Source organism: Halichoerus grypus, chromosome 2, assembly GCF_964656455.1.
Source record: "Halichoerus grypus chromosome 2, mHalGry1.hap1.1, whole genome shotgun sequence".
NCBI lineage: Eukaryota > Metazoa > Chordata > Mammalia > Carnivora > Phocidae > Halichoerus > Halichoerus grypus.
The window spans coordinates 176,603,937-176,630,416 of NC_135713.1; the positions used below are offsets into that span (position 1 = coordinate 176,603,937).

A 26,480-nucleotide genomic window follows, 5' to 3' on the forward strand; every position below is an offset into this window, starting at 1 on the left:
TTTTCAATTATGAAGATAATAAAAGCTCAGTGTAGGAAATTTGAGAAAAATGGAGAAGTATAAAGAAGAAAGCATAGGCAGTAGGGCAGCTTTTTTAAACTTTTAGAATTAAATAACTAATTCAGATTTGAGTGGTTATCATGTGAACCAGATTCTAACTTTGAAGGTATGAATAAAGTTAGGGTACTTGTAGCTATCTTTATTTTCATTAATGGAATTTAATGTGTGCTTTTATTATTAATACCACCTAAAGCACTTTAGCTTTTTTACACATCAAGTCTGCATATATTGACATTATCATGAATGGAACATGACTTGTAACTTTCTCTCTAAAGCATCATATTCTCGAAAAGATAAAGACCAAAGGAAGCAGCAGGCCATGTGGCGAGTTCCCTCTGATTTAAAGATGCTGAAAAGACTCAAAACTCAGATGGCTGAAGTTCGATGTATGAAAACTGATGTAAAGAATACACTTTCAGAAATCAAAAGCAGCAATGCTGCTTCTGGAGACATGCAGGCAAGCCTTTTTTCTGCTGACCAGGCAGCTCTAGCTGCTTGCGGAGCCGAAAACTGTGGCAGATTACAGGATTTGGGAATGGAGCTCTTGGCAAAGTCATCAGTTGCTGGTTACATACGAAACTGTAAGTGGATCCTTTAATGTCATTTCTCTGTCATTTGGGAAGCTAGAGAATGGGTTATTTTCAGAATAATAATATTTAAACGTCTTTCTTACAATGAAGTAAGACTATATATACAGCCTTTTCTCCCATTCAAAACTGTATATTTTCTACTGTATAGAGCTAACATTTCTTGATTGCATATTCTGTGCTGGGCAATAAACAAGACAAAATCCTTAACCCCTTGGATCTTGCTTTCATATATTCATGTGGTGGGAATCGGACATTAAAATGTGTAGACAAGTAAAGATAATTTCAGTTAGTAAAAAGTCCTGTGAAGGAAACAACAGAGGAGTGGGATGGGAAGATGAGTGTGCTGCTTAGGTTAGGGTGGTAGGAGAAAGTCTCTGAGGAGGCAACATTTGAACTGAGACCTAAAGGTTAAGAAGGTGGCAGCCTTGCAGAGATCTGTGGGACACGTTGTTCTGGGTAAACAGAACAGAAAATGCAAAGTCACTGATAAAGTATTTGCTGTTCTGCATGTTTGAAAGCTCAAAGGAATACCAGTATGGTTTAGTATGGTGAACAAAGCAGTGGGGAGAATACTAGGAGGTAAGTCAGAGGGGTAGATAGGGTCTGTATCAGGCATGGACGTGTAAGACCTGGGTAAGGATTTGAGTTTTATTCTGATTTTAGGAGGATCTCTAGAGAATGAAAATGGGGGGGTGGGGGAGGGGGCGTTTATGATCGGATTTACCTTTTACAAAGATTACTTTGCTTCTTGTATGAAGAAGGGTCTGAAAGGGGTTGAATGGGAGTTGTGAAACAGCCTATAACAATAGTGTGTGTGAAATATGGTGGCCTGTTCTGGAGTTACTACAGTGGGTAGGTGGACTTGCTCATAGTCTAGCAGCCCTTCTCGTCTGAGGTTCCCATCTTTGTTAATTCTCCCAAGGATGCTACATAACTAGTACTATTCTAGATACATAGAAGTCAGTTCATTAATTACAGTGGATATTTTAGACCAAGAGGGCTCAGTTCTTTCCCACAACCCTGATAAGAAAGGCTGGATAGTGTTGTATGGAAAGAAAAAAGAACTAAGAATCATGTTTAAGTTTTTGTCCCAGGCAACTTAGTGACTGGTACTATCACTAATTTAGATGCAAATCAAATAAGGGAAAAGCTGGTGTGAGGGTTGAGGGGGGAGTTGGGGGGCAGGAAGTTAGGGATTCTTGTTTAAACATGTTAGGTTTGAGATGTCTCCTAGTTATCCTAGTAAAATGTCTTCTAGGCAGGTGAATTGGTACATAAATCTGAAGTGTATGTGGTCACAGCTGGATATAAACAATTGGGAATCAATAGTATCAGATATTGTTTAAAGTCAGGGACTGAACAAGAACAAGTATGGAGTAAATTTAAATGGAGAAGAGAAATTTTGGCTCTGGGGCACTTTAACATTTAAAGGCTTGGTAATGAAGAAGAGGCCAGTAAAGGAAATTGAAAAGAATTTAATCATTAAGGTAGGAGAAAAACTAGAAGGGATAATATCTCAAGAAAGAAGTGGAGTGGTCGTACCATTGAGAGGTGTCGAGTTGAAATGTGGGTGGCCCTTTTAATAATCATTCCCATGGAGGAGCGTAGCAGGGTGAACACAATGAGAAACGAACATTATTGCACAACTCCTTCAGAAGTTTGGGTGGTACCTGGAAGGCGTGTGGAGTCAAGAAAGAGTTTGCTGTTATCTGTCTATTTTTTCACTTTCTTAAGCATATATGCTTTTTTTTTTTTGACCTATTTCTTTTTTACTGTGGTAAAATGTACATAACATAAAACTTACCATTATAGATATTTTTAGGTGTATAGTTCTGTTGCATTAAGTACATTCACACTGTTGTACAACCATCACCACTATGCAGTCACAGAACTTTTTTTCATCTTGTAAAACTGAAACTCTATACCCATTACATAATAACCACCCCCAACCCAACCCCTGGCAACCACTGTTCCACTTTCTGTTTCTCTGAACTTGACTATTCTAGATATCTCACATAAGTGGAACCATAAAGTATTTGTCTTTTTATGCTGACTTACTTCACTTTTGCATAATGTCTTCAAGGGTCATCCATATTGCATCATGTATCAGAAATTCATTCCTTTTTAAGGCTGAATAATATTCCATTGTATGTATGTACCACATTTCATCCATTGATGGACATTTGCATTGGTTCTATCTTTTGGCTATTGTGACTAATGCTGTTATGAGTTTGGGTGTGCAAGTATCTGTTTGAGTCTCTACTTTCAGTTCTTTTGGGTATACCCAGAGTGGCATTGCTGAATCATTATGATAATTCTATGTTCAATTTTTAAAAGGAATTTACCACAATTTGTTAAACAGGATTTACTGTCCTAACCTTTTTAAGTAGTACTGTTCAGTGGCATAAAGTACATGCACATTGTTGTGCTACTGTCACCACCATCCATCCACAGACCTCTTTTTATCTTGCACAACTGAATCTCTCTACCTATTAAACAGTAGCTCTCTACTCTTCCTCCTCTCAGTGCCTGGCAGCCACTATTTACTTCCTGTCTCTCTAAATTTGATTATTCTAGGTACCTTGTATAAGTGGAAACATAATTTTGTGTCTGGCTTATTTCACTTAGCATAATGTCTTCAGGGTTCATCCATATTGTAGCATGTGTCAGAATTTTCTTTTTGGGGGCACCTGGGTGGCTCAGTCATTAAGTGTCTGCCTTCCGCTCAGGTCATGATCCCAGGGTCCTGGGATCGAGCCCCACATCGGGCTCCCTGCTCAGCAGGAAGTCTGCTTCTCCCTCTTCCTCTGCCTCTCCCCCTGCTTGTGAACTCTCTCTCTCTTTCTCTGTCGTCAAATAAATAAAATCTTAAAAAAAAAAAAAAGAATTCTCTTTTTGTGGCTATTTGATAATCCATTGTGTGTGTATGTGTATGCCACTTTTTGTTTATCCATTCATCCTTTGATGGACACTGGATTGACACCTACTTTTTGGCTATTGTGAATAATGCAGCTATGAGGATGGATGTTCATCTCTTCAAGACCCTGTTTTCCATTTTTCTGGGCATATAAACGTAAAAGTGGAATTGCTGGATCATATGGTAACTCAGTTTTTAATTTTTTGAGGAATTGCCATTCAGTTTTCTATAGAGGTTGCACCATTTTACATTCCTACCTAATAGTGCACAAGGGCTCCAGTTTGTCCACATCTTCCCCATCACTTACAATTTTGTGGTTTTGTTTTGTCTTTGCTAATAGCCATAGTAATGCGTGTGAAGTGGTATTTTATTGTCTTATTGTGCTTTTGATTCACATTTATCAGTGGTGTTGAACATTTTATAGTGTCTGCTGGTATCTTTTGATGGTAAAAGTTTTTAATTTTCTTGAAGTCCAGTTTATCTTTTTTTTTCCTTTTGTTGCCTGTGCTTTGGTGTCATATTTCGCTAAAGCTAATGCTATGAAGCTTTTCCCCTATGTTTTCTTGTAAGAGTTTTGTAGGGGTTTTTTGTTGTTGCTGTTATTTTTTTAAAAGATTTATTTATTTGGGGGGGGGAGGGGCAGAAGGAGATGGAGAGAGAGAAACTGCGCCTGATGCAGGGCTCAACTCTGAGATCACGACCTGAGTTGAAACCAAGAGTCCAGTGCTTAACTGACTTCACCACCCAGGTACCCCAAGAGTTTTATAGTTTTAGATCTAATATTTATAAATGTCTTGGATCTATTTTAGTTAATTTTGTATATGGTATTAGGTAAAAGTCCAACTTCATTCCTTTGTGTATGGATATCCGCTTTCCTGTCACCATTTGTTGAAAAGATTTTCCTCTCATCATTGAATGGTCTTGATACCCTTGTTGGATATCATTAAAGGGGCTCCTGGCTGGCTCAGTCAGTAGAGTGTGTGACTCGATCTCAGGGTTGTGAGTTCAAGCTCCATGTTGGAGGTAGAGAGTACTTAAAAAAAAAAAAAAGAAAGGAAATCATTTGAGCATATATGTGAGCATTTATTTCTGGGCTGTGTGTGTGTGTTTATTAAAATGGGATATTTTAATGCTTAATACCGGTGGCAGTAATCCAGTAGAGATGAATAGAGGAGAGGATGATTGCCAAATACATAGGCTTCTCCTAAAATAAGCATGACAGTTCAATAGAAAATGAAGTAAAGGTTATGATTAGGCCGTTAACATAAGAAGAAATACAAATGGACAGTATGCATCTCAAAGGATACTCAACCTCATCTAGTTGTCAAGGAAATGACAATCTAAAACAGAAAGAAGAGGGGTGCCTGGGTGGCTCAGATGGTTAAGCGTCTGCCTTCGGCTCAGGTCATGATCCCAGGGTCCTGGGATCGAGCCCCACATCGGGCTCCCTGCTCAGCAGGGAGTCTGCTTCTCCCTCTCCCTCTGCCTCTCCCCCTGCTCATGCTCTCTCTCTCTCTGTATCTCTCTGTCTCAAATGAATAAATACAAAATCTTTAAAAAAAATAAAAATAAAAATAAAATAAAACAGAAAGAAGTAATGCTCTTTAGGTGGACTTTTGCAAAAAGCTTTTGTTACCTATTTTTGCAAGTACTTCCCTCCTGTTGTCACTTGCTTTTATTTTTCTGCTAAACAAAAGTTTTAAATTTTTTATTTTAGACAGGTCTATTAATAGTATTCATAGTTTTGGGGTTTAATGTTTTTATTTGGAAGGCCTTTTTAACTCCCAAGTTTATAAAAATGACCCCTGTTTTCTTACGGTATTTTTTTTAACTTTTTAACATTTAGGTCACTATACGGTATATAATTTGTTTTTCATGATGGTGTGTGGGGTAAGTTCAGTGATTTTTTTTTTCCCCCCAAAAGAAACATGTTTTTTGAAGATTCCACTCTGTCCAACAATATGAAATGCATCCTTTATTAATAGACCAAATTCCCATATTTGCATTGTTCTGTTTTTAAATTTGTTCACAGAGGTTAAATCATATGAAATTGCCAACATGCAACTGTTTTTGACCTGCAAAAACAGCAATTTGATATTGTTCAACTGAATATTTGTAGTGTTTTTAACTACTATATATCATAGTTTGTAAACTAATTGACTTGCCTTCATTTTTGTTTTTGTTTTCAAAATATTCTTGATGGTTCTTGCATATTTACTCTTCCAGAAAAACATTTTGACTGGAATTGCATTATTTAATGGATTTAATTACATTTAATTTGGGGAACTGACATTTTTCAGTATTGAAGCATTAATATCTGGGAAAGTGGTATTTCTCTCCATTTTTCTGGTCATCTCTCATCTATACTTCACAGTTTTAGTTTTCTTCATATAAGTTCTGTATATGTCTTGTTATATTCATTTCTAAATAGGTTATAACTTAGGTTGCTATTGTGAGTGGGATTTCCTCCCCTGCCCCCCCCAGAATATTTTCTAATTATTTGTCACTTGTAGGAATACTGTTGATTTTTACATGTTTGTCTTGTATTCAGCCCACTTAGTGAAATTTTTAAATTCTAAGCTTTTCAGTCAGTTATCTTGAATTTTTAAGTAGATGATCATATCAGCAAATAATTACAGTTTGCTTATTCCTTTTTTGCTTATTTACTTTTCATTTTTCATTGTCTAGGCTAGGATCTCAGAACAATGCTAATAGCAGTAATAGAATTTTTATAATGTTTACAACTCTGTTTAGGAATTCCTTTAGTTTTCTCAAGTATAAAATTTGCTATATATTTCATTAAAGATTTATTTTTTTATTTTAGAGAGCGAGAAAGAGAAAGTATGAGCACAGGAGCAGGAGGGGCAGAAGGAGAGGGGGAGAGAATCTCAACCAGACTTCGTGCTGAGCGCGGAGCCGGACGCAGGGCTCAATCTCATGATCCTTAGGTCTCGACCTGAGCCGAAACCAAGTCAGATGCATGACTGACTGTGCCACCTAGGCGCCTTTGCTAATAGTTTTTAACCAAATTAAAAGATATATCCTTCTATTGCTAATAATTACTGTGTACAATAAGTACCACTGTTTACTCTGTGTGGGGTATCATTCTAAGTAAGTCACATGTGCATTAACTCACTTAATCCCAACAACTCTGAGGCAAGTTATTTTTATCCCCAATTTACAGATAGATAAATGGAGGCACAGGGCATTAAACAGCATTCTCAGAGTTTCACAGTGGTAATTGGCAGAGCCAAGAACTTGAACCACAGAGCCTATGGCTTTCACCATTGCACCAAACTACCTCTTTTTCTACTTACTAAGAGGTTGTTGTTTCTCAAGAAGTTGTATAGAATTATGCTTTTTTGGCTTATGTCAAAATGATTATATTGTTTTGTTCGATTATTTTAACTTTAAAGAATTACATTCTTTATCTAATTATCTTAATCTAATTATGACCATTCTCGAGATAGTAGAATGAATCCTATTTGGTTTTGATAATTTATAATTTTTTTAAATATACTGCCATATTCAGTTTGCTAATATTTTACTTAGAATTCTTGACTATTGTAGTCATAAGTAAAATCGAGTTGTATTTTTGTTAAATTATCCTTAACCCATATGAATTCCAATTTTATGCCAGCCTTATGGAATAAATTCAGAAGCTTTTGTCCTTTTCTATGGTATGAAATTATTTTAACATCTTATCTGCTCTTTAAAAGTTAATGAAACTCGTTCATAAAACCAGTTAGTAGTTCTTTCAGGGACAGAACTTTAACAACCTGTTTAATTTCAGTGTGTTTATTGGTCTCATATTTCTCCTCCTTAAGCCAGTTTCCATAATTAATTTTCCTTGAAAATTACTCATTTTATTAAATATTTAAATTTATTGTTATAAAGCCGCTTATTCTGGCCTCTTAAATTTTAAAAAGTTCTCTAAATATGGGCTGTTAAACTTTTTCTCTTATTTTGCTTATATGTGTTTTCTTATTTTGTCCTTTGATTTGACTTGCTGGAAACTTGTCCATTTTATTTGTCTCTTCAAAGACTAGTTCTTAGATATATTTTCATTTACTGTCTTCTACTGTTTTTTTTTTTATTAACATATAATGTATTATTTGTTTCAGGGGTAAAGGTCTGTGATTCATCAGTCTTAACACAATTCACAGCGCTCACCATATAGCACATACCCTCCCCAATGTCCATCACCCAGCCACCCCATCCCTCCCACCCCCCTCCACTCCAGCATCTTCTACCTTTTTATTACATTAAATTCTACCTTTGTTTCTATTTTAATTTAATAGTCCATTAACAGAATGCATTATTGGTTAAGGACCATATTATAATTTATATATACATTAAGACCAATTTTTCCACTGCAATTTTTTCTCACATCTTTTTCTTCAAGTGTACAATTCAACAGTTTTTAATATATTCACAAAGTCATGTAATGATCACCATTATCTAGAACACTGTCGACAACATTTTCATCACCCTCTCGCCAAAAACTCCAGACGTGTGAACAGTCACTCTCCATTTTTCCCTCCCCGTATCTCCTGGTAACCTCTAGTCTAGTTTCTCTATATGGTTTTACTTCTTCTGGACTTTTCATATAAATAGAATCATACAACATGGGCCTCTGTGTCTGGCTTCTTTCACTTAGCATAACATTTCCAAGGGTCATCCATGTTGTAGCATGTATTATTTCATTCCTTTTTATGGCTGAATCATAACTTCATTGTATATGTGTACCATGTTCTGTTTACTTACTCATCATTTGATGGGCATCATGTAGTGTTTTTCTACTTTTTGGCTATTATGAATAATGCTGCTGTGAGTCTTCCATTCAAGATGTTTTGGGTATTCTGGATCTTTTCATATGAATTTTAGAATCAACTTATCAATTTCTGCAGTTAAAAAGTAAAACAGGTGGGGCTCTTGGATGGCTTGGTTAAGCATCCAACTCTTGGTTTTGGCTCAGGTCGTGATCTCAGGATTGTGGAATTGAGCCCCACATTGGGCTCCTCACTCACTCAGCTGGGAGTCTGCTGGAGAGTCTCTCTTGCCTACTCTCTCTGCCCCTTCCTCCCCTTTTCTCTCTCTTTAAAAAAATTAAAAATAAAATTTTAAAAAACAGTTGGAATTTTTATAGGGATTGTGTTGAATTTGTAGATCAATTTTGGGTGTATTGCCATGTTAACAATATTAAGTCTTCTGATCAGTGAACACCATATTTTTCCCATCTTTTTTTTTATTAAGCATTTATTGGAAATATTAAAAAATTTCCATCTTTATTATCTTTCAGCAGTGTGTGATAGTTTGCAATGTGCAAGTATTATATTTATTAAATTTTTTCTTAAATATTTTATTCTATTTGATGCTACGGTAAATGGAATTGTTACTTAATTGCATTCTTGAATTGTGCTTTGCTGGTCTATAAAAAGATAATCGGTTCTTGGTCTTGTGTCCTGCTACCTTGCTGATCCTGTTTATTACCTTTAAATGCATATCTTCTTTCTTTTTATTTATTTTTATTCTTTTTCTAGCTCCTCGAGTTTGCGTAGTAGGCCACTTAGTTTTATTTTTTTCTAATTCATTATAAGGCTATACATTTTCTTTTCCTAATTATTGTTTTAGCCACAAACATCTTGTGTATTTTATTTGTGATTTATTTCTAATTGATTTTCTTGTTAATCCAATAATTTACAATTTTCAAGTGTTTTGGGGGGTTTTATTTTTGTTGTTAATACTTTGGTATTGAGATTGGAGTTCATATCTGGTAGGATTTTTCTTTTGGGGTTTACTAATATTTTTCTGGTTTTGTTAAGACTCTGGTCCACAAGTAGCAAAGTAGGAATACTTTTTGCGTAAGACCCCAAATAAACCATTTGGGACCAGAGCGTCCTGGGTTTTTTGGACACAGTAGATAGAATACATTCCATAAGATTAGCCTTCCTCTGACTGCCTATGTAGTGAGTTTTGTGCTATTTTATCTTATTCGGAAATATTTTTAAATGTCTTTGCAGCCACAAATAAGAAGAGTAATTCACCTAAGCCAGCTCGATCCAGTATAGCAGGTAGTCTGTCACTTCGAAGAGCAATAGACTCTGGGGAAAATAGCCGTTCAAAGGGAGACTGTCAGACTCTATCTGAAGGTAAATTTGGAGAGTTTAGAATATAATTTAAGTGGGTAGATGTTTGTTATTTAAAACTGATCTTATGGTGTACGTAGATTTAGATCTTTAAAGGCACTGACAATGCTGAAACTTGATTTGAAAGTTCCTTGATCTCACAAGAGAACAGACCCATCGGTAAGGAAATGCAGCCATTAGACTGCATATTCTGGATTCCTTAATTTTAAATACTTGGCATCAAAAAACTGGGATATATTTTTTAATTGGTTTTGAGTTTTCCAGCAGTTTAAAAATGTTTATGTAGTGAGATATTCTAAAGTGGAGACTAAAGAGCTTTGTTTGCCTTCTTTCTGAGTATCCCCTTTCTTTTCTGTAGGCTCCCCAGGAAGCTCTCAGTCTGGGAGCAAGCACAGTTCTCCCCGAGCCTTAACACATGGCACTATCAGTGATATTTTGCCAAAATCTGAAGACCGGCAGTGTCAAGCTTTGGATTCAGATGCTGTTGTGGTTGCAGTTTTCAATGGTTTACCTGCTGTTGAGAAAAGGAGGAAAATTGTCACCTTGGGGTAAGTTCTTTTGGTCTACATCATAATGAATAAATTTCCACTTTGTTAATTTTTTAGTAGACAAAGTTTGTTGTATTAAAATTTAACTATAAAGTATCAGAGACCTTTTTTCTTAATGGAATGAAATGGGATAGTATCAGACATTCAGTTATGTTAGATATCATTTTCACTGAAGTGTGTAACCTTGTGTGAATTCTGCCTTGTGAGTTTTTGATATATGTGTCAGCTTTTTTTTTTTTCCTTTCTATCTCCTCCACACTTTTCAAAGACATTTGTGTTGGGCGGGCCATATTATGTCATAGGTCTTTTACAAATATTTTGTATGTAACAAAGCACTTCTGGCAATTTTATTTTAACACTGATTTTGTACTTTATCTCACCTATTTTCTCTTCTCTTAGGAAATGTCTTCAAAACTCAGAGTTGGAATTTCTCAAAAGGATATATTGTGACCTTTATCTCTCGCCCAGGAAACATAAATTCAGATCCCAGCCATGTCAATTAAACTTCCATCCATTAAAAAGATAGAGTGATTATGGAATATATTGTCTGTGAATGTGCTAGATGAGCCATTAATACCATCTGCTCATCTATCTTATAGATATTAAATACATTCCTAAGTTTAAACAATGGAATAGTTCTACCTTGGAGACTTTGAAAAAAAACTTCGAATTAAATTTAGAGAGAGATTAACATCCCTTAAGTTTACCTAATTTAAATAGCTTTAAGGTCTGGATAATTACCAAATGTAAAAGAACAGCTGGTATGATTTAGTTTTCTGTTTTAGGTCCAGTTTAAGCATGGAAAGGTGTTATAATCATCAGGATTGTCTTGTCCTTCCTTACCTACCCTGATTTTATACATATTCCTTTCAGGTTGAAGCTACAACTAGCTTTTATATTTTGTTATGGAGATATTTATATCTGCCTTTAGTCATAACAATTAAATGTATATGAACATAGACTTTTTTTCTAGACTGTAAAATCCTCTGTAAATATCTGCAGCTCTTAGCTATAACCCTCATTTTACAATTAATTGTATTGCTAGCCTGGCTTATGTGGTGTTTTCTAACTTGTGTCTTTTTTTCCTTGCCTGATTTAAAGTAGTTTGTAAGCAAAAATTTTAATAATAAGTGGTTCAAAAATAGAAGTAAAAAAAGAATATTAAGTGAAAATTTCCCCATCTTTGTCTCCCATCTGCTTAGTTTTCCAGCTCCCTGCCCACATACATCCCTGCTATTTTTAATTTTTTATATATGCTGTGTCTTCTCAGTTTTTATGCATATTTAAGCAACTGTGACTATATAGCTTTTTTAATACAAAACGTACACCCTATTTTCTCAATAATATATCTGAGGTCTTTCCATATCAATGAGAACATATTATTTAGGACTTCTATTTTTGTCTTTTAATCAGAATTTTATTGAGATAATTATATGTTCACATGCAGTTCTAAGAAATAATACAGAGAGATCCTATGCACCTTACCCAGTTTCCCCTAATGATGACATCTTGCAAAACTGGTACAATATCACAACCAGGATATTGCCATTGATACAGTCCATCATCTTCTAACCTTTTATTGTGGGTCTTACAGTGAATTTTTTAAAAAACAATACTTGAAATTTATATTTAACATCAGTGCCATATACCCTCCTTGGTTTCATGCTCAGTTTCAGGACAAGAAGAAAATATATATTGTATCACTGACTAGTTATACAAAAATATCAGGCTGTTTTCTCCTTTGAGGGCTAACGCTAAAGGAGGTCGTCTGGAAGGAATGCAAATGACTGATTTGGAAAATAATTCTGAAACTGGGGAATTACAACCTATACTACCTGAAGGAGCTTCAGCTGCCCCTGAGGAAGGTATGGAATGATAAAGTCATAATTTGGTGGGAGGTGGGAATAATGATTTTTTGTGTGTTGGTGTTGGGGAGTAGTTAAAAGTTATTGAGACAATTACCATCCAACATGCTTGATCTGAATACAGCATTTATTGTGCCACTGAATTTGATTTACTAGGACATTGAGCACAGAGGAAGGCAAAGTGGATAATTGACTACATAAAAGGACATGTCTTACTTAGAAGGGAGGTTTACAGGGGGGTGGGGGAATCTACAGATGGTTCATCTGCTCATTCAGTTCATCTGCTCATTCAGTAAATTCAGTGATAGGCATTGAATTTGCTAGATATGCAAAGATGAGATTAGATATGTTCACAGGCTTAGGGGGAAGGCATGCACAAAAACAACTAATTATAATATTAAGTGTTAAGTACTTTTGTCTTTTAAGGTCAGTCTTTTTTTTTTTTTAAGATTTTATTTATTTATTTATTTATTTATTTGAGAGACAGAGCATGAGTGGGGGCAGGGCGGTGAGGGTTGGGGTGGGGACGGGCAGAGGGAGAGGGACAAGCAGACTCCCTGCTGAGCCAGGAGCCCAAAGCAGGACTCGATCCCAGGAACCTAAGATCACGACCTGAGCTGAAGTTAGACGCTTAATTGACTGAGCCACCCATGCACCCTAAAGTCAGTCTTTATTAATATTTGTAAATTGCTTTGCTCATACAGAATTATTCCAAACTTTAGCCATTTAAAAAAATCCTTTATGGTAACTGACTTCAACTCTGGCAGTTCGTTCTCAGTTACATTTTCAGTATTCTTCTATGTGTTCTTCCAGTTTTATCATTCTTTATCTAAAAGCATAGGAGACATTTTGTAATTTTGAGTAGCAGAGGTATTTGGGGTATTTTTTTGTTTTTTAAGATTTTATTTATTTGAGAGAGAGCATGCATGGGAGGGGGGCAGGGGAGGAGAGGGAGAGAGACACGCTGACTGCGCTAAGTGCAGAACCTGACAAGGGCTTGATATCAGGACCCTGAGATCATGACCTGAGCCGAGATCAAGTCAGATGCTTAAATGACTGAGCCACTCAGGTGCCCCAGAAAGTGTTTTTAAATAAGGCTATGTGTTTTGCCATTGTTGTGTCCTTTATATGTTAGAAAAGGATGTCAACTTTATTAATGATATTTGGCATTGAAATTTTTTTCCCATTTCTCTGAATCATTACCACCTTCTACCTCTGCACTCATTTGAATTTTAGTGATTGATGAATTGTAGCTCAAAGCATATATGCAGGTGCCACCATTTACCTCGGGCTGCCCTGTGAGAGTGTGTGTGGTGGTGGCATTTTTTAGGTTTTTCAGTTAAAGAATGCTAAACACTCCCCTCTAGGTTGATGCTCCTGTGGCAGCCAGCATTACTTCAGTAGAAGAGATTAAATGAAAAGGATTTTTAAAGTGAAGTGTTGATTGTTAAAACATTAAGATACAAATATTTCGATTAAAAATCTTTAAAGAAAGGACCTGTAGAGATTAGCTAGTTTCGATGTATTTATATATATTGATATATATTGATTATAAATGTTTATAGCATGTGCTGGAATTACTGCCCCCTTTTCTTCATGCAACATTTATGAAATGCTTCTAATTTGCCTGTTACTGCATTTGATGCTGGTGAAGAAGTAATTCTTGAACTTGCTGTTTCATTCAGGATTTCTTTAACTTGACACCCACTGACATTTTGGGCCAGATGATTCTTTGTTGTAGAGGGCTGCCCTGTGCATTGTAGGATGTTTAGTGGCATCCTTGGCTTTTAACTACTAGGTGCCAACAGTACCTCCTCTGAGTTACAATAACCAAAAATGTTCCCTGGGAGGCAAAATTATCCCCAGTTGAGAACCACTGGTTGAGTTGAATGACTCAACCAGGGATGACCACTCCTTCTTAAGAATCACATGCCAGAGTAGATCACAGTTTCAAATGGGTACAAGGTGTAGTTCTCAGGTATGTTGGTGGATATATGTGTTGGTGGTAGTGGGAGGGGTGTGTGGAAAAGGATGCAGGGAGAGCAATTGAAAACTATCAGTCAGGTGTCAGACCATTTAATAGCGTGGGTGCTGTGATAGGGTGTATAGGGAGCTCAGAGAGCAGGTATGGAATAATAAAAATAATATTTACTAAGTCCTTATTATATATTTTTTCCAAATTTTTTTAAAATTTTTTATTGTTATGTTAATCCTCATACATTACATCATTAGTTTTAGATGTAGTGTTCCATGATTCATTGTTTGTGCATAACACCCAGTGCTCCATGCAGAATGTGCCCTCTTTAATACCCATCACCAGGCTAACCCATCCTCCCACCCCCCTCCCCTCTAGAACCCTCAGTTTGTTTTTCAGAGTCCATCGTCTCTCATGGTTCGTCTACCCCTCCGTTTTCCCCCCCTTCATTCTTCCCCTCCTGCTATCTTCTTCTTTTTTTTTTTTCTTAACATATATTGCATTATTTGTTTCATAGGTACAGATCTGAGATTCAACAGTCTTGCACAATTCACAGCGCTTACCAGAGCACATACGCTTCCCAGTGTCTATCACCCAGTCACCCCATCCCTCCCACCCCACCCCCCACTCCAGCAACCCTCAGTTTGTTTCCTGAGATTAAGAATTCCTCATATCAGGGCGCCTGGGTGGCTCAGATGGTTAAGCGTCTGCCTTCGGCTCAGGTCATGATCTCAGGGTCCTGGGATTGAGTCCCGCATCGGGCTCCCTGCTCCTTGGGAGCCTGCTTCTCCCTCTGCTTCTCTCTCTCTGTCTCTAATGAATAAATAAATAAAATCTTTAAAAAAAAAAAAAAAGAATTCCTCATATCAGTGAGGTCATATGATACATGTCTTTCTCTGTTTGACTTATTTCGCTCAGCATAATACCCTCCAGTTCCATCCATGTCATTGCAAATGGCAAGATCTCATTCCTTTTGATGGCTGCATAATATTCCATTGTGTGTATGTATGTGTATATATATATATATATACACACCACATCTTTATCCATTCATCTGTCGATGGACATCTTGGCTCTTTCCACAGTTTGGCTATTGTGGACATTGCTGCAATAAACATCGGGGTGTACGTACCCCTTCGGATCCCTACTTTTGTATCTTTGGGGTAAATACCCAGTAGTGCAATTGCTAGGTCATATGGTAGCTCATTTTTCAACTTTTTGAGGAACCTCCATACTGTTTTCCAGAGTGGCTGCACCAGCTTGCATTCCCACCAACAGTGTAGGAGGGTTCCCCTTTCTCCGCATCCCCGCCAACATCTGTCGTTCCCTGACTTGTTAATTTTAGCCATTCTGACTGGTGTGAGGTGGTATCTTGTTGAGGTTTTGATTTGGATTTCCCTGATGCCAAGCGATGTTGAGCACTTTTTCATGTGTCTGTTGGCCATTTGGATGTCTTCTTTGGAAAAATGTCTGTTCATGTCTTCTGCCCATTTCTTTTTTTTTTTTTTTTATTGTTATGTTAATCCCCATACATTACATCATTAGTTTTAGATATAGTGTTCCCTGATTCATTGTTTGTGCATAACACCCAGTGCTCCATGCAGAACGTGCCCTCCTCAATACCCATGACCAGGCTAACCCATCCTCCCACCCCCCTCCCCTCTAGAACCCTCAGTTTGTTTTTCAGAGTCCATCGTCTCTCATGGTTCTTCTCCCCCTCCGATTTCCCCCCCTTCATTCTTCCCCTCCTGCTACATTCTTCTTCTTTTTTTCTTTCTTAACATGTATTACATTATTTGTTTCAGAGGTACAGATCTGAGATTCAACAGTCTTGCACAATTCACAGTGCTTACCAGAACACATACCCTCCCCAGTGTCCATCACCCAGTCACCCCATCCCTCCCACCCCACCCCCCACTCCAGCAACCCTCAGTTTGTTTCCTGAGATTAAGAATTCCTCATATCAGTGAGGTCATATGATACATGTCTTTCTCTATTTGACTTATTTCGCTCAGCATAATACCCTCCAGTTCCATCCACGTCGTTGCAAATGGCAAGATCTTATTCCTTTTGATGGCTGCATGATATTCCATTGTATATATATACCACATCTTCTTTATCCATTCATCTGTTGATGGACATCTTGGCTCTTTCCACAGTTTGGCTATTGTGGACATTGCTGCTATAAACATCGGGGTGCACGTACCCTTTCGGGTCCCTACTTTTGTATCTTTGGGGTAAATACCCAGGAGTGCAATTGCTGGATCATATGGTAGCTCTATTTTCAACTTTTTGAGGAACCTCCATACTGTTTTCCAGAGTGGCTGCACCAGCTTGCATTCCCACCAACAGTGTAGGAGGGTTCCCCTTTCTCCGCATCCCCGCCAACATCTGTCATTTCCTGACTTGTTAATTTTAGCCATTCTGACTGGTGTGAGGTGGTATCTCACTGAGGTTTTGATTTGGATTTCCCTGATGCCGAGCGATATTGAACACTTTTTCATGTGTCTGTTGGCCGTTTGGATGTCTTCTTTGGAAAAATGTCTGTTCATGTCTTCTGCCCATTTCTTGATTGGATTCTTTGTTCTTTGGGTGTTGAGTTTGATGAGTTCTTTTTAGATTTTGGATACTAGCCCTTTATCTGATATGTCATTTGCAAATATCTTCTCCCATTCTGTCGGTTGTCTTTTGGTTTTGTTGACTGTTTCTTCTGCTGTGCAAAAGCTTTTGATCTTGATGAAGTCCCAATAGTTCATTTTTGCCCTTGCTTCCCTTGCCTTTGGCGATGTTTCTAGGAAGAAGTTGCTGTGGCTGAGGTCGAAGAGGTTGCTGCCTGTGTTCTTTAGGATTTTGATGGACTCCTGTCTCACATTGAGGTCTTTCAACCATTTTGAGTCTATTTTTGTGTGTGGTGTAAGGAAATGGTCCAGTTTCATTCTTCTGCATGTGGCTATCCAGTTTTCCCAACACCATTTGTTGAAGAGACTGTCTTTTTTCCATTGGACATTCTTTCCCGCTTTGTCGAAGATTAGTTGACCATAGAGTTGAGGGTCCATTTCTGGGCTCTCTATTCTGTTCCATTGATCTATGTGTTAGTTTTTGTGCCAGTACCATACTGTCTTGATGATGACAGCTTTGTAATAGAGCTGGAAGTCTGGAATTGTGATGCAGCCAGCTTTGCTTTTCTTTTTCAACATTCCTCTGGCTATGCGGGGTCTTTTCTGGTTCCATACAAATTTTAGGATTATTTGTTCCATTTCTTTGAAAAAAGTGGATGGTATTTTGATGGGGATTGGATTGAATGTGTAGATTGCTCTAGGTAGCATTGACATCTTCACAATATTTGTTCTTCCAATCCATGAGCATGGAACGTTTTTCCATTTCTTTGTATCTTCCTCAATTTCTTTCATGAGTATTTTATAGTTTTCTGAGTACAGATCCTTTGCCTCTTTGGTTAGATTTATTCCTAGGTATCTTATGGTTTTGGGTGCAATTGTAAATGGGATTGACTCCTTAATTTCTCTTTCTTCTGTCTTGTTGTTGGTGTATAGGAGTGCCACTGACTTCTGTGCATTGATTTTATATCGTGCCACTTGACTGAATTCCTGTATGAGTTCTAGCAGTTTTGGGGTGGAGTCTTTGGGGTTTTCCACATAAAGTGTCATATCATCTGCAAAGAGTGAGAGTTTGACTTCTTCTTTGCTGATTTGGATGCCTTTGATTTCTTTTTGTTATCTGATTGCTGTGGCTAGGACTTCTAATACTATGTTGAATAGCAGTGGTGATAGTGGACATCCCTGCCGCGTTCCTGACCTTAGGGGGGAAGCTCTCAGTTTTTCCCCATTGAGAATGATATTCGCTGTAGGTTTTTCATAGATGGCTTTTATGATATTGAGGTATGTACCCTCTATGCCTATACTCTGAAGAGTTTTGATCAGGAAAGGATGCTGTACTTTGTCAAATGCTTTTTCTGCATCTATTAAGAGGATCATATGGTTCTTGTTCTTTCTTTTGTTAAGGTATTGTATCACGTTGATTGATTTGCGGATGTTGAACCAACCTTGCAGCTCAGGGATAAATCCCACTTGGTCGTGGTGAATAATCCTTTTAATGTACTGTTGTATCCTATTGGCTAGTATTTTGGTGAGAATTTTTGCATCCATGTTCATCAGGGATATTGGTCTGTAATTCTCCTTTTTGATGGGGTCTTTGTCTGGTTTTAGGATCAAGGTAATGGTGGCCTCATAAAATGAGTTTGGAAGTTTTCCTTCCATTTCTATTTTTTGGAACAGTTTCAGAAGGATAGGTATTAATTCTTCTTGAAATGTTTGGTAGAATTCCCCTGGGAAGCCATCTGGCCCTGGGCTTTTGTTTGTTGGGAGATTTTTGATGACTGCTTCAATTTCCTTAGTGGTTATAGGTCTGTTCAGGTTTTCTATTTCTTCCTGGTTCAGTTTTGGTAGTTGATACATCTCTAGGAATGCATCCATTTCTTCCAGGTTATCGAATTTGCTGGCATAGAGTTGCTCATAATATGTTCTTATAATTGTTTGTATTTCTTTGGTGTTGGTTGTGATCTCTCCTCTTTCATTCATGATTTTGTTGATTTGGGTCATTTCTCTTTTCTTTTTGATAAGTCTGGCCAGGGGTGTATCAATCTTGTTAATTCTTTCAAAGAACCAGCTCCTAGTTTCGTTGATCTGTTCTACTGTTCTTTTAGTTTCTATTTCATTGATTTCTGCTCTGATCTTTACTATTTCTCTTCTCCTGCTGGGTTCAGGCTTTATTTGTTGTTCTTTCTCCAGCTCCTTTAGATATAGGGTTAGGTTGTGTACTTGAGACCTTTCTTGTTTCTTGAGAAAGGCTTGTATTGCTATATACTTTCCTCTTAGGACTGCCTTTGCTGCATCCCAAAGATTTTGAATAGTTGTGTTTTCATTTTCATTAGTTTCCATGAATTTTTTTAATTCTTCTTTAATTTCCTGGTTGACCCATTCATTCTTTAGTTGGATGCTCTTTAGCCTCCATGTATTTGAGTTCTTTCCGACTTTCCTCTTGTGATTGAGTTCTAGTTTCAAAGCATTGTGGTCTGAAAATAGGGAATGATCCCAGTCTTTTGGTACTGGTTGAGACCTGATTTATGACCTAGGATGTAATCGATTCTGGAGAATGTTCCATGGGCACCAGAGAAGAATGTGTATTCTGTTGCTTTGGGATGGAATGTTCTGAATATGTCTGTGAAGTCCATTTGGTCCAGTGTGTCATTTATTTTTTATTTATTTATTTATTTTAATTTTTTTTTTTTTCAGTGTGTCATTTAAAGCCTTTATTTCCTTGTTGATCTTTTGCTTAGACGATCTGTCCATTTCAGTGAGGGGGGTGTCCCCCACTATTATTGTATTGTTGTCAATGTGTTTCTTTGCTTTTGTTATTAATTGCCGTATATAATTGGCTGCTCCCATGTTAGGGGCATAGATATTTACAGTTGTTAGATCTTCTTGTTGGATAGACCCTTTAAGTAGGATATAGTGTCCTACCTCATCTCTTATTACAGTCTTTGGTTTAAAATCTAATTTGTCTGATATAAGGATTGCCACCCCAGCTTTCTTTTGGTGTCCCATTAGCATGGTAAATGGTTTTCCACCCCCTCACTTTCAATCTGGGGGTGTCTTTGGGTCTAAAATGAGTCTCTTGCAGACAGCATATCGATGGGTCTTGTTTTTTAATCCAGTCTGATAGCCTGTGTCTTTTGATTGGGGCATTTAGCCCATTTACATTCAGGGTAACTATTGAAAGATATGAATTTAGTGCCATTGTATTGCCTGTAAGGTGACTGTTAGTGTATGTTGTCTGTGTTCCTTTCTGGTCTATGTTGCTTTTAGGGTCTCTGTTTGCTTAGAGGACCCCTTTCAAGATTTCTTGTAGGGCTGGTTTCATGTTTGCAAATTCCTTTAGTTTTTGTTTGTCCTGGAAGCTTTTTATCTCTCCTTCTATTTTCAATGACAGCCTAGCTGGATATAGTATTCTTGGCTGCATATTTTTCTCATTTAGTGTTCTGAATATATCCTGCCAGTCCTTTCTGGCCTGCCAGGTCTCTGTGGATAGGTCTGTTGCCAATCTAATGTTTCTACCATTGTAGGTTACAGATCTCTTCTCCCAAGCTGCTTTCAGGATTTTCTCTTTATCTCTGAGACTCGTAAGTTTTACTATTAGATGTCAGGGTGTTGACCTATTTTTATTGATTTTGAGAGGGGTTCTCTGTGCCTCCTGGATTTTGATGCCTGTTTCCTTCCCCAAATTAGGGAAGTTCTCTGCTATAATTTGCTCCATTATACCTTCTGCCCCTCTTTCTCTTTCTTCTTCTGGGATCCCAATTATTCTAATGTTGTTTCGTCTTATGGTATCGCTTATCTCTCGAATTCTGCCCTCATGATCCAGTAGTTGTTTATCTCTCTTTTTCTCAGCTTCTTTATTTTCCATCATTTGGTCTTCTATATCACTGATTTTCTCTTCTGCCTCATTTATCCTAGCAGTTAGCGCCCCCATATTTGATTGCACCTCATTAATAGCCTTTTTGATTTCGACTTGGTTAGATTTTAGTTCTTTTACTTCTCCAGAAAGGGTTTCTCTAATAACTTCCATATTTTTTTCAAGCGCAGCTAGTATCTTTAAAGTGATGATTCTGAACTCTAGATCTGACATCGTACTAATGTCCATATTGAGTAGGTCCCTGGCAGTCGGTACTACCTCGTGTTCTTTTTGTTGAGGTGATTTCTTCCGTCTTGTCATTTTGCCCAGAGGAGAATAGATTAATGAGAGAACAAAATGCTAACAGGGTAACAACGTCCCCAGAAAATATACTCTAAACAAATCAGAAAAGACCTGAAGCAGTGGGAAAAGAAAGGGAAAGAGAGAAAAAAGAAAAAGAAAAGAAAAAAAGAAAAAGATAAAGATAAAAACAAACAAAAACAGAACAAAACAAAAAAAAAAACAGAATATGATCAAATATGATCTGGCTGGTATATAGATCAGTGCCACACACTAGATTTTGGGTATATTTTGGTCTGTTAGAAGAAAGTGCCTCCCAAAATTTTAAAGAAAGAAAAAATTATATATGTACAAAAATAAGGGTTGATATGAAGGGATGGAATATGACTGTAAAGATGGAAATTATAAAAGATTTTATAAAAGGAATTGATAAGTTGTTTGAAAAAAGAAAAGAGGATTTAAAAAAAAAAGAAAAAGGAGAGGTGATCAGGCAGGGGAGTAGAAAAAAACCGTACACTAGAGATTTAGGGTATATTTTGATCTGTTAGAAGAAACTATCTCAAAATTTTAAAGAGAGAATAACATATATATATATGCCAAAAATATGGGTAACTACTATGAAGGGATAGAGTATGACTCTAAAAATGAAAAATAAAAATGTTTTTTAAAAAAGGGATTGATAAGATGTTGGTTGAAAAAGGGAAAAAGAAAAATTCAAAAAAAAAAAAAGAGACCGTTAAAAAAAAAATTAACTTTGAAAGACTACAGAATCATGGTAAAAAAGCCATGGATTCTATATGCAGTATTCCCCTAGCGCTGGAGTTCTGCCGTTCTCATTGATCGGTAAACTTGGTCTTGGCTGGCTGTTCTCGCTGATCTTCTGGGGGAGGGGCCTGTTGCCGTGGTTCCCAAAGTCTTTGCCGGAGGCGGAATTGCCCCGCCCTTGCCTGGTCCAGGCTAAGTAATCTGCTCGGGTTTGCTCTCAGGAGCTTTTGTTCCCTGCAAGCTTTCCGTACAGCTTTGGAGGCGGAGAGTGAAAATGGCGGGCTTCCAATCTCCGCCTCAGAGGAGCCGAGAACTTGGGGCCCCGCTCCTCAGTGCGCCCCCAGAGAAAAGCCGTCAGTCACTCCCGTCTCCCCGGTCTCCGGCCGCACTCCGTGCTCAGCCGGCCTGTGACCGCGCATTTCTATCTCTGGCACCCGACCCCGTGTGGAGTCTCCAAACCCTGCAGATCCCCGCGGTGCGCTCCCGCGCCGCTCCTCCCGGGGGAGGAAGGGGACTCTCCCCGGATCTGCCGCTTGTTGGGTCCCTGCTGGAGGAGCAGTGGCCCGACTGTGCCACGGATCACGGTTTATGGCAACCCCGAGCTGAGAGCCCGCGCCTGGGCTCCGTCTCTGCAGCCGGCTTCCCCGCTCCGATACCTGAGAGCTCTGCCGCACTCAGGCACCCCCAGTCTTTCTGTGACCCCGAGGGTCCTGAGACCACACTGTCCCACAAGGGTTCCACCCCCCGCTTAGCCACCAGAGCGACGTCCCTCAGCAGAGCAGACTTCTAAAAGTTCCAATTTTGTGCTCCAAGGCTCTATCACTTGCCAGAAGCGGCCGACGGAGGCCCCCTCCCCCGCCGTCTGTCCCCCCGAATATTGCCTCAGATTCACTTCTCCGCACATCCTACCTTCCAGAAAGTGGTCGCTTTTCTGTTCAGAGAGTTGTTGCTATTCTTTTCTTCGATCTCCTGTTGAGTTTGTAGGTGTTCAGAATGGTTTGATCCCTATCCAGCTGAATTCCTGAGACCAGACGAAATCCAGGTCTCCTACTCCTCTGCCATCTTGCTCCGCCCTTAAGTCCTCATTATATATTAGAGAGTGCTAAAGACTTTCCCAGATTTATCTTGTTTTCTCAATATAGCTCTGCATGGTAGTGACTTTATTATCTTGATTATCTCACCTATAAGGTGAGTAGGCTAAAGCCTAGAGTTGTAAATCTTACCCAAAATCACAGAGTTGGTAAATGAAAGGGCTGGAATTTGAACCCAGAGGCAGTGCTCTTAACTATCCTCTTTACTAACCTGGTTCACCCTTAGAAAGATCATCCTAAGGGATGAGTACAAATTAGCCAGGTGAAAATCAGTGAAAGATGAGGCCAGAGTGGAAAGAGAGGACAGATCATGAAGAGTTACATTTTATGTCCTAGCTAAAATTCGGACTTTGTCATGGTACTGGCACAAAAACAGACACATAGATCAGTGGAACAGAATAGAGAGCCCAGAAATGGACCCTCAACTCTGTGGTCAACTAATCTTCGACAAAGCAGGAAAGAATGTCCAATGGAAAAAAGACAGTCTCTTCAACAAATGGTGTTGGGAAAATTGGACAGCCACATGCAGAAGAATGAAACTGGACCATTTCCTTACACCACATACAAAAATAGACTCAAAATGGTTGAAAGACCTCAATGTGAGACAGGAGTCCATCAAAATCCTAAAGGAGAACACAGGCAGCAACCTCTTCGACCTCAGCTGCAGCAACTTCTTCCTAGAAACATCACCAAAGGCAAGGGAAGCAAGGGCAAAAATGAACTATTGGGACTTCATCAAGATCAAAAGCTTTTGCACAGCAGAAGAAACAGTCAACAAAACCAAAAGACAACCGACAGAATGGGAGAAGAGATTTGCAAACGACATATCAGATAAAGGGCTAGTATCCAAAATCTATAAAGAACTTATTAAACTCAATACCCAAAGAACAAAGAATCCAATCAAGAAATGGGCAGAAGACATGAACAGACATTTTTCCAAAGAAGACATCCAAATAGCCAACAGACACATGAAAAAGTGTTCAACATCACTAGGCATCAGGGAAATGCAAATCAAAACCTCAATGAGATACCACCTCACACCAGTCAGAATGGCTAAAATTAACAAGTCAGAAGACGACAGATGTTGGCAGGGATGCAGAGAAAGGGGAACCCTCCTACACTGTTGGTGGGAATGCAAGCTGGTGCAGCTACTCTGGAAAACAGTATGGCCTCAAAAAGTTGAAAATAGAGCTACCCTATGACCTAGCAATTGCACTACTGGGTATTTACCTCAAAGATACAAATGTAGGGATCCGAAGGGGTACATGCACCCCAATGTTTGTAGCAGCAATGTCCACAATAGCCAAACTATGGAAAGGGTCTAGATGTCCACTGACAAATGAATGGATAAAGGAGATGTGGTATATATATACAATGGAATATTATGCAGCCATCAAAAAAATGAAATCTTGCCATTTGCAACGATGTGGATGGAACTAGAGGGTATTATGCTAAGCGAAATAAGTCAGTCAGAGAAAGACAAGTATCATATGATCTCACTGATATGAGGAATTTGAGAAACAAGACAGAGGATCATAGGGGAAGGGAGGGAAAAATGAAACAAGACGAAACCGGAGAGGGAGACAAACCATAAGAGACTCTTAATCTCAGGAAACAAACTGAGGGTTGCTGGAGTGGAGGGGGGTGGGACGGATGGGGTGGCTGTGTGATGGACATTGGGGAGGGTATGTACTATGGTGAGCGCTGTGAATTGTGTAAGACTGATGAATCACAGACCTGTACCCCTGAAACAAATAATACATTATAGGTTAAGAAAGAAATTTTTTTAAAAATTAAATTATTTGAGAAGTAAAAAATAAAATAAAATTTGGACTTTGTCCTTTGAATGGGATCTGTTTTGTGGAGAATGGATTTGGAGTGGGGAGAGGGGATGTGGAACTCTAGGAGCAGGAAAACTGGCACGAAGCATGTTAAATCACTGTTGGTGAGAACATGACTTGGACTTAATTTCAGCCTTCAACTCAAAAATGCACATTATCTTAGCACCCAGAACCCTGAAAGTTTTTGACATCAGTTTCTTTTCTTATTTAGAGCTAATCATTGACGGCCTATCATAAACTAGAATTTGCTGGCAACATTTAGGATCTACCATGCACTTTCAAATCCTTGAAACTGACGTTTAGAGCTAAGTGGTCAGTGGGACCCAGTAAGACATTTTTTATATAAGGAGCGATATGATATAAAGAACCTAGAACTGAGTAAGAAGAGTTGCTGTAAACATGCAAATCAACAATGCCACAGAAGTACACCCTTGTGGTTTGTTGGTATGTAAGCAGCTTGTTCACCGTTAGAGTCCCAGGATAGGCAGTGAGGAGGAGACTAACTGGTAAGGCTGGAAGAAGGGAATATAGTGGATGACAGTAAGAGCTTTGAGCCTTTTGGAATGTGCTTTGTGAGAGGAGAGTGGGGCCTTCCTCACAGATATGGTATTATTATTCTGTCATCAGCAGGAAGCAATTCTCACGAAACCTTTGTTTTCCACACCAGTAAGCCTTGGTAGCAAGTTGAGCGGGTTTGTCTTGTGTCCATGGTTAGGAAACACAAGGCTCTTTGTTTGAGCAGAATTCCTAAGAGAAAATTTTCTGTGTCAGATGACTATAGGTAAGTCTGTCTGTCTGTCTCTGTCACATCTGTCTGAAGAAACTTTAAAATAAGGCATTGTTCGTGTTACTTGCAGGGAATTTGGGACTACTAAGGTGGTCTCTTAAATGTTTTTGTGCATCGATGAAGTATGACTTCTTAGACATGTCAGGCATCAGCAGGCCTTTTTCCTTTCTCAGTGGGACCATGTGGGACAACCTTGTATTAATCTTGTGTTTAATGGCCTGATACTGAAAAGCTTGACACCACCCCCAGCCCTGCTGCTGCTGCCAGTTGATACCCTCCCTGCAGAACTCTTGGAGTAGACCAGTGTCTTCCTTGCTCATTCTGCACCTGGAGAGTATGCTCTGATTGAGTTCCTATTGAAGTAGCACAGATCTCCTTTCAGTTAAGTCAAGGATATCAATAAACCCATCCCAGGGAAAAGCCATGGTATGCCTGTTACAAATCTTAGTGGCAGCCTATCTAAAAGAGGAATACAAAGTCTGATGCTATGCCATAGCTGATCCCTTTTGGGATACCGGTTAAGAGATTTTTTTTCTTTTTAAGATTTTATTTATTTATTTGACAGAGAGAGCGAGAACAGGAACACAAGCAGGAGGAGTGGGAGGGGGAGAAGCAGGCTTCCCGAGGAGCAGGGAGCCTGATGCGGGGCTCGATCCCAGGACGCTGGGATCAAGACCTGGGCCGAAGGCAGACGCTTAACGACTGAGCCACCCAGGCGCCCCCGGTTAAGAGATTTTAATAGAAGGGGCGGCTGGGGCACCTGGGTAGTGCAGTCAGTTATGCATCTGACTCTTGGTTTTGGCTCAGGTTATGATCTCAGGGCATGAGATTGAGCCCTGCATCAGAGTCCACGCTGGGTGTGGAGCCTTCTTAAGATTCTCTCTCCCTCCACCCCCCCCCCAAAAAGATTCTAATAAAAGTTACAAAAACTCAAATCAGCTGGCTTAAGCAAAAAGGAAGATTTACTCTCTTGTATTAACATGAAGTCTCAACTGTGGTAGGGCAGTTTCAGGGTTGGAAAACAGCTGTTTAATGTCCTCAAGAACTCATTTTTTCCCCCATCTTTCACACTGCCATTCTCAATGGCTTAGCCCCACTCAGGATGGCAAGATGGTTGCTGCAAC

General features: G+C 38.7%; 1 protein-coding gene across 5 annotated transcripts in view; it reads left to right on the plus strand.

The window, feature by feature from the left end:
• The window catches only part of TRIM37 (tripartite motif containing 37), a 185,973-nt gene that overhangs the window by 141,618 nt on the left and 17,875 nt on the right, over window positions 1-26,480 (plus strand). For 3 of the 5 annotated variants that reach the window (XM_078064549.1, XM_078064567.1, XM_078064554.1), the window contains 4 exons: window positions 336-641; window positions 9,591-9,719; window positions 10,075-10,264; window positions 11,993-12,129. In XM_078064549.1, the coding sequence (XP_077920675.1) occupies window positions 336-641; window positions 9,591-9,719; window positions 10,075-10,264; window positions 11,993-12,129 (762 nt within the window). The remainder of the gene's footprint in view (window positions 1-335; window positions 642-9,590; window positions 9,720-10,074; window positions 10,265-11,992; window positions 12,130-26,480) is intronic. The other 2 variants (XM_078064561.1, XM_078064565.1) reach the window with 1 other exon arrangement.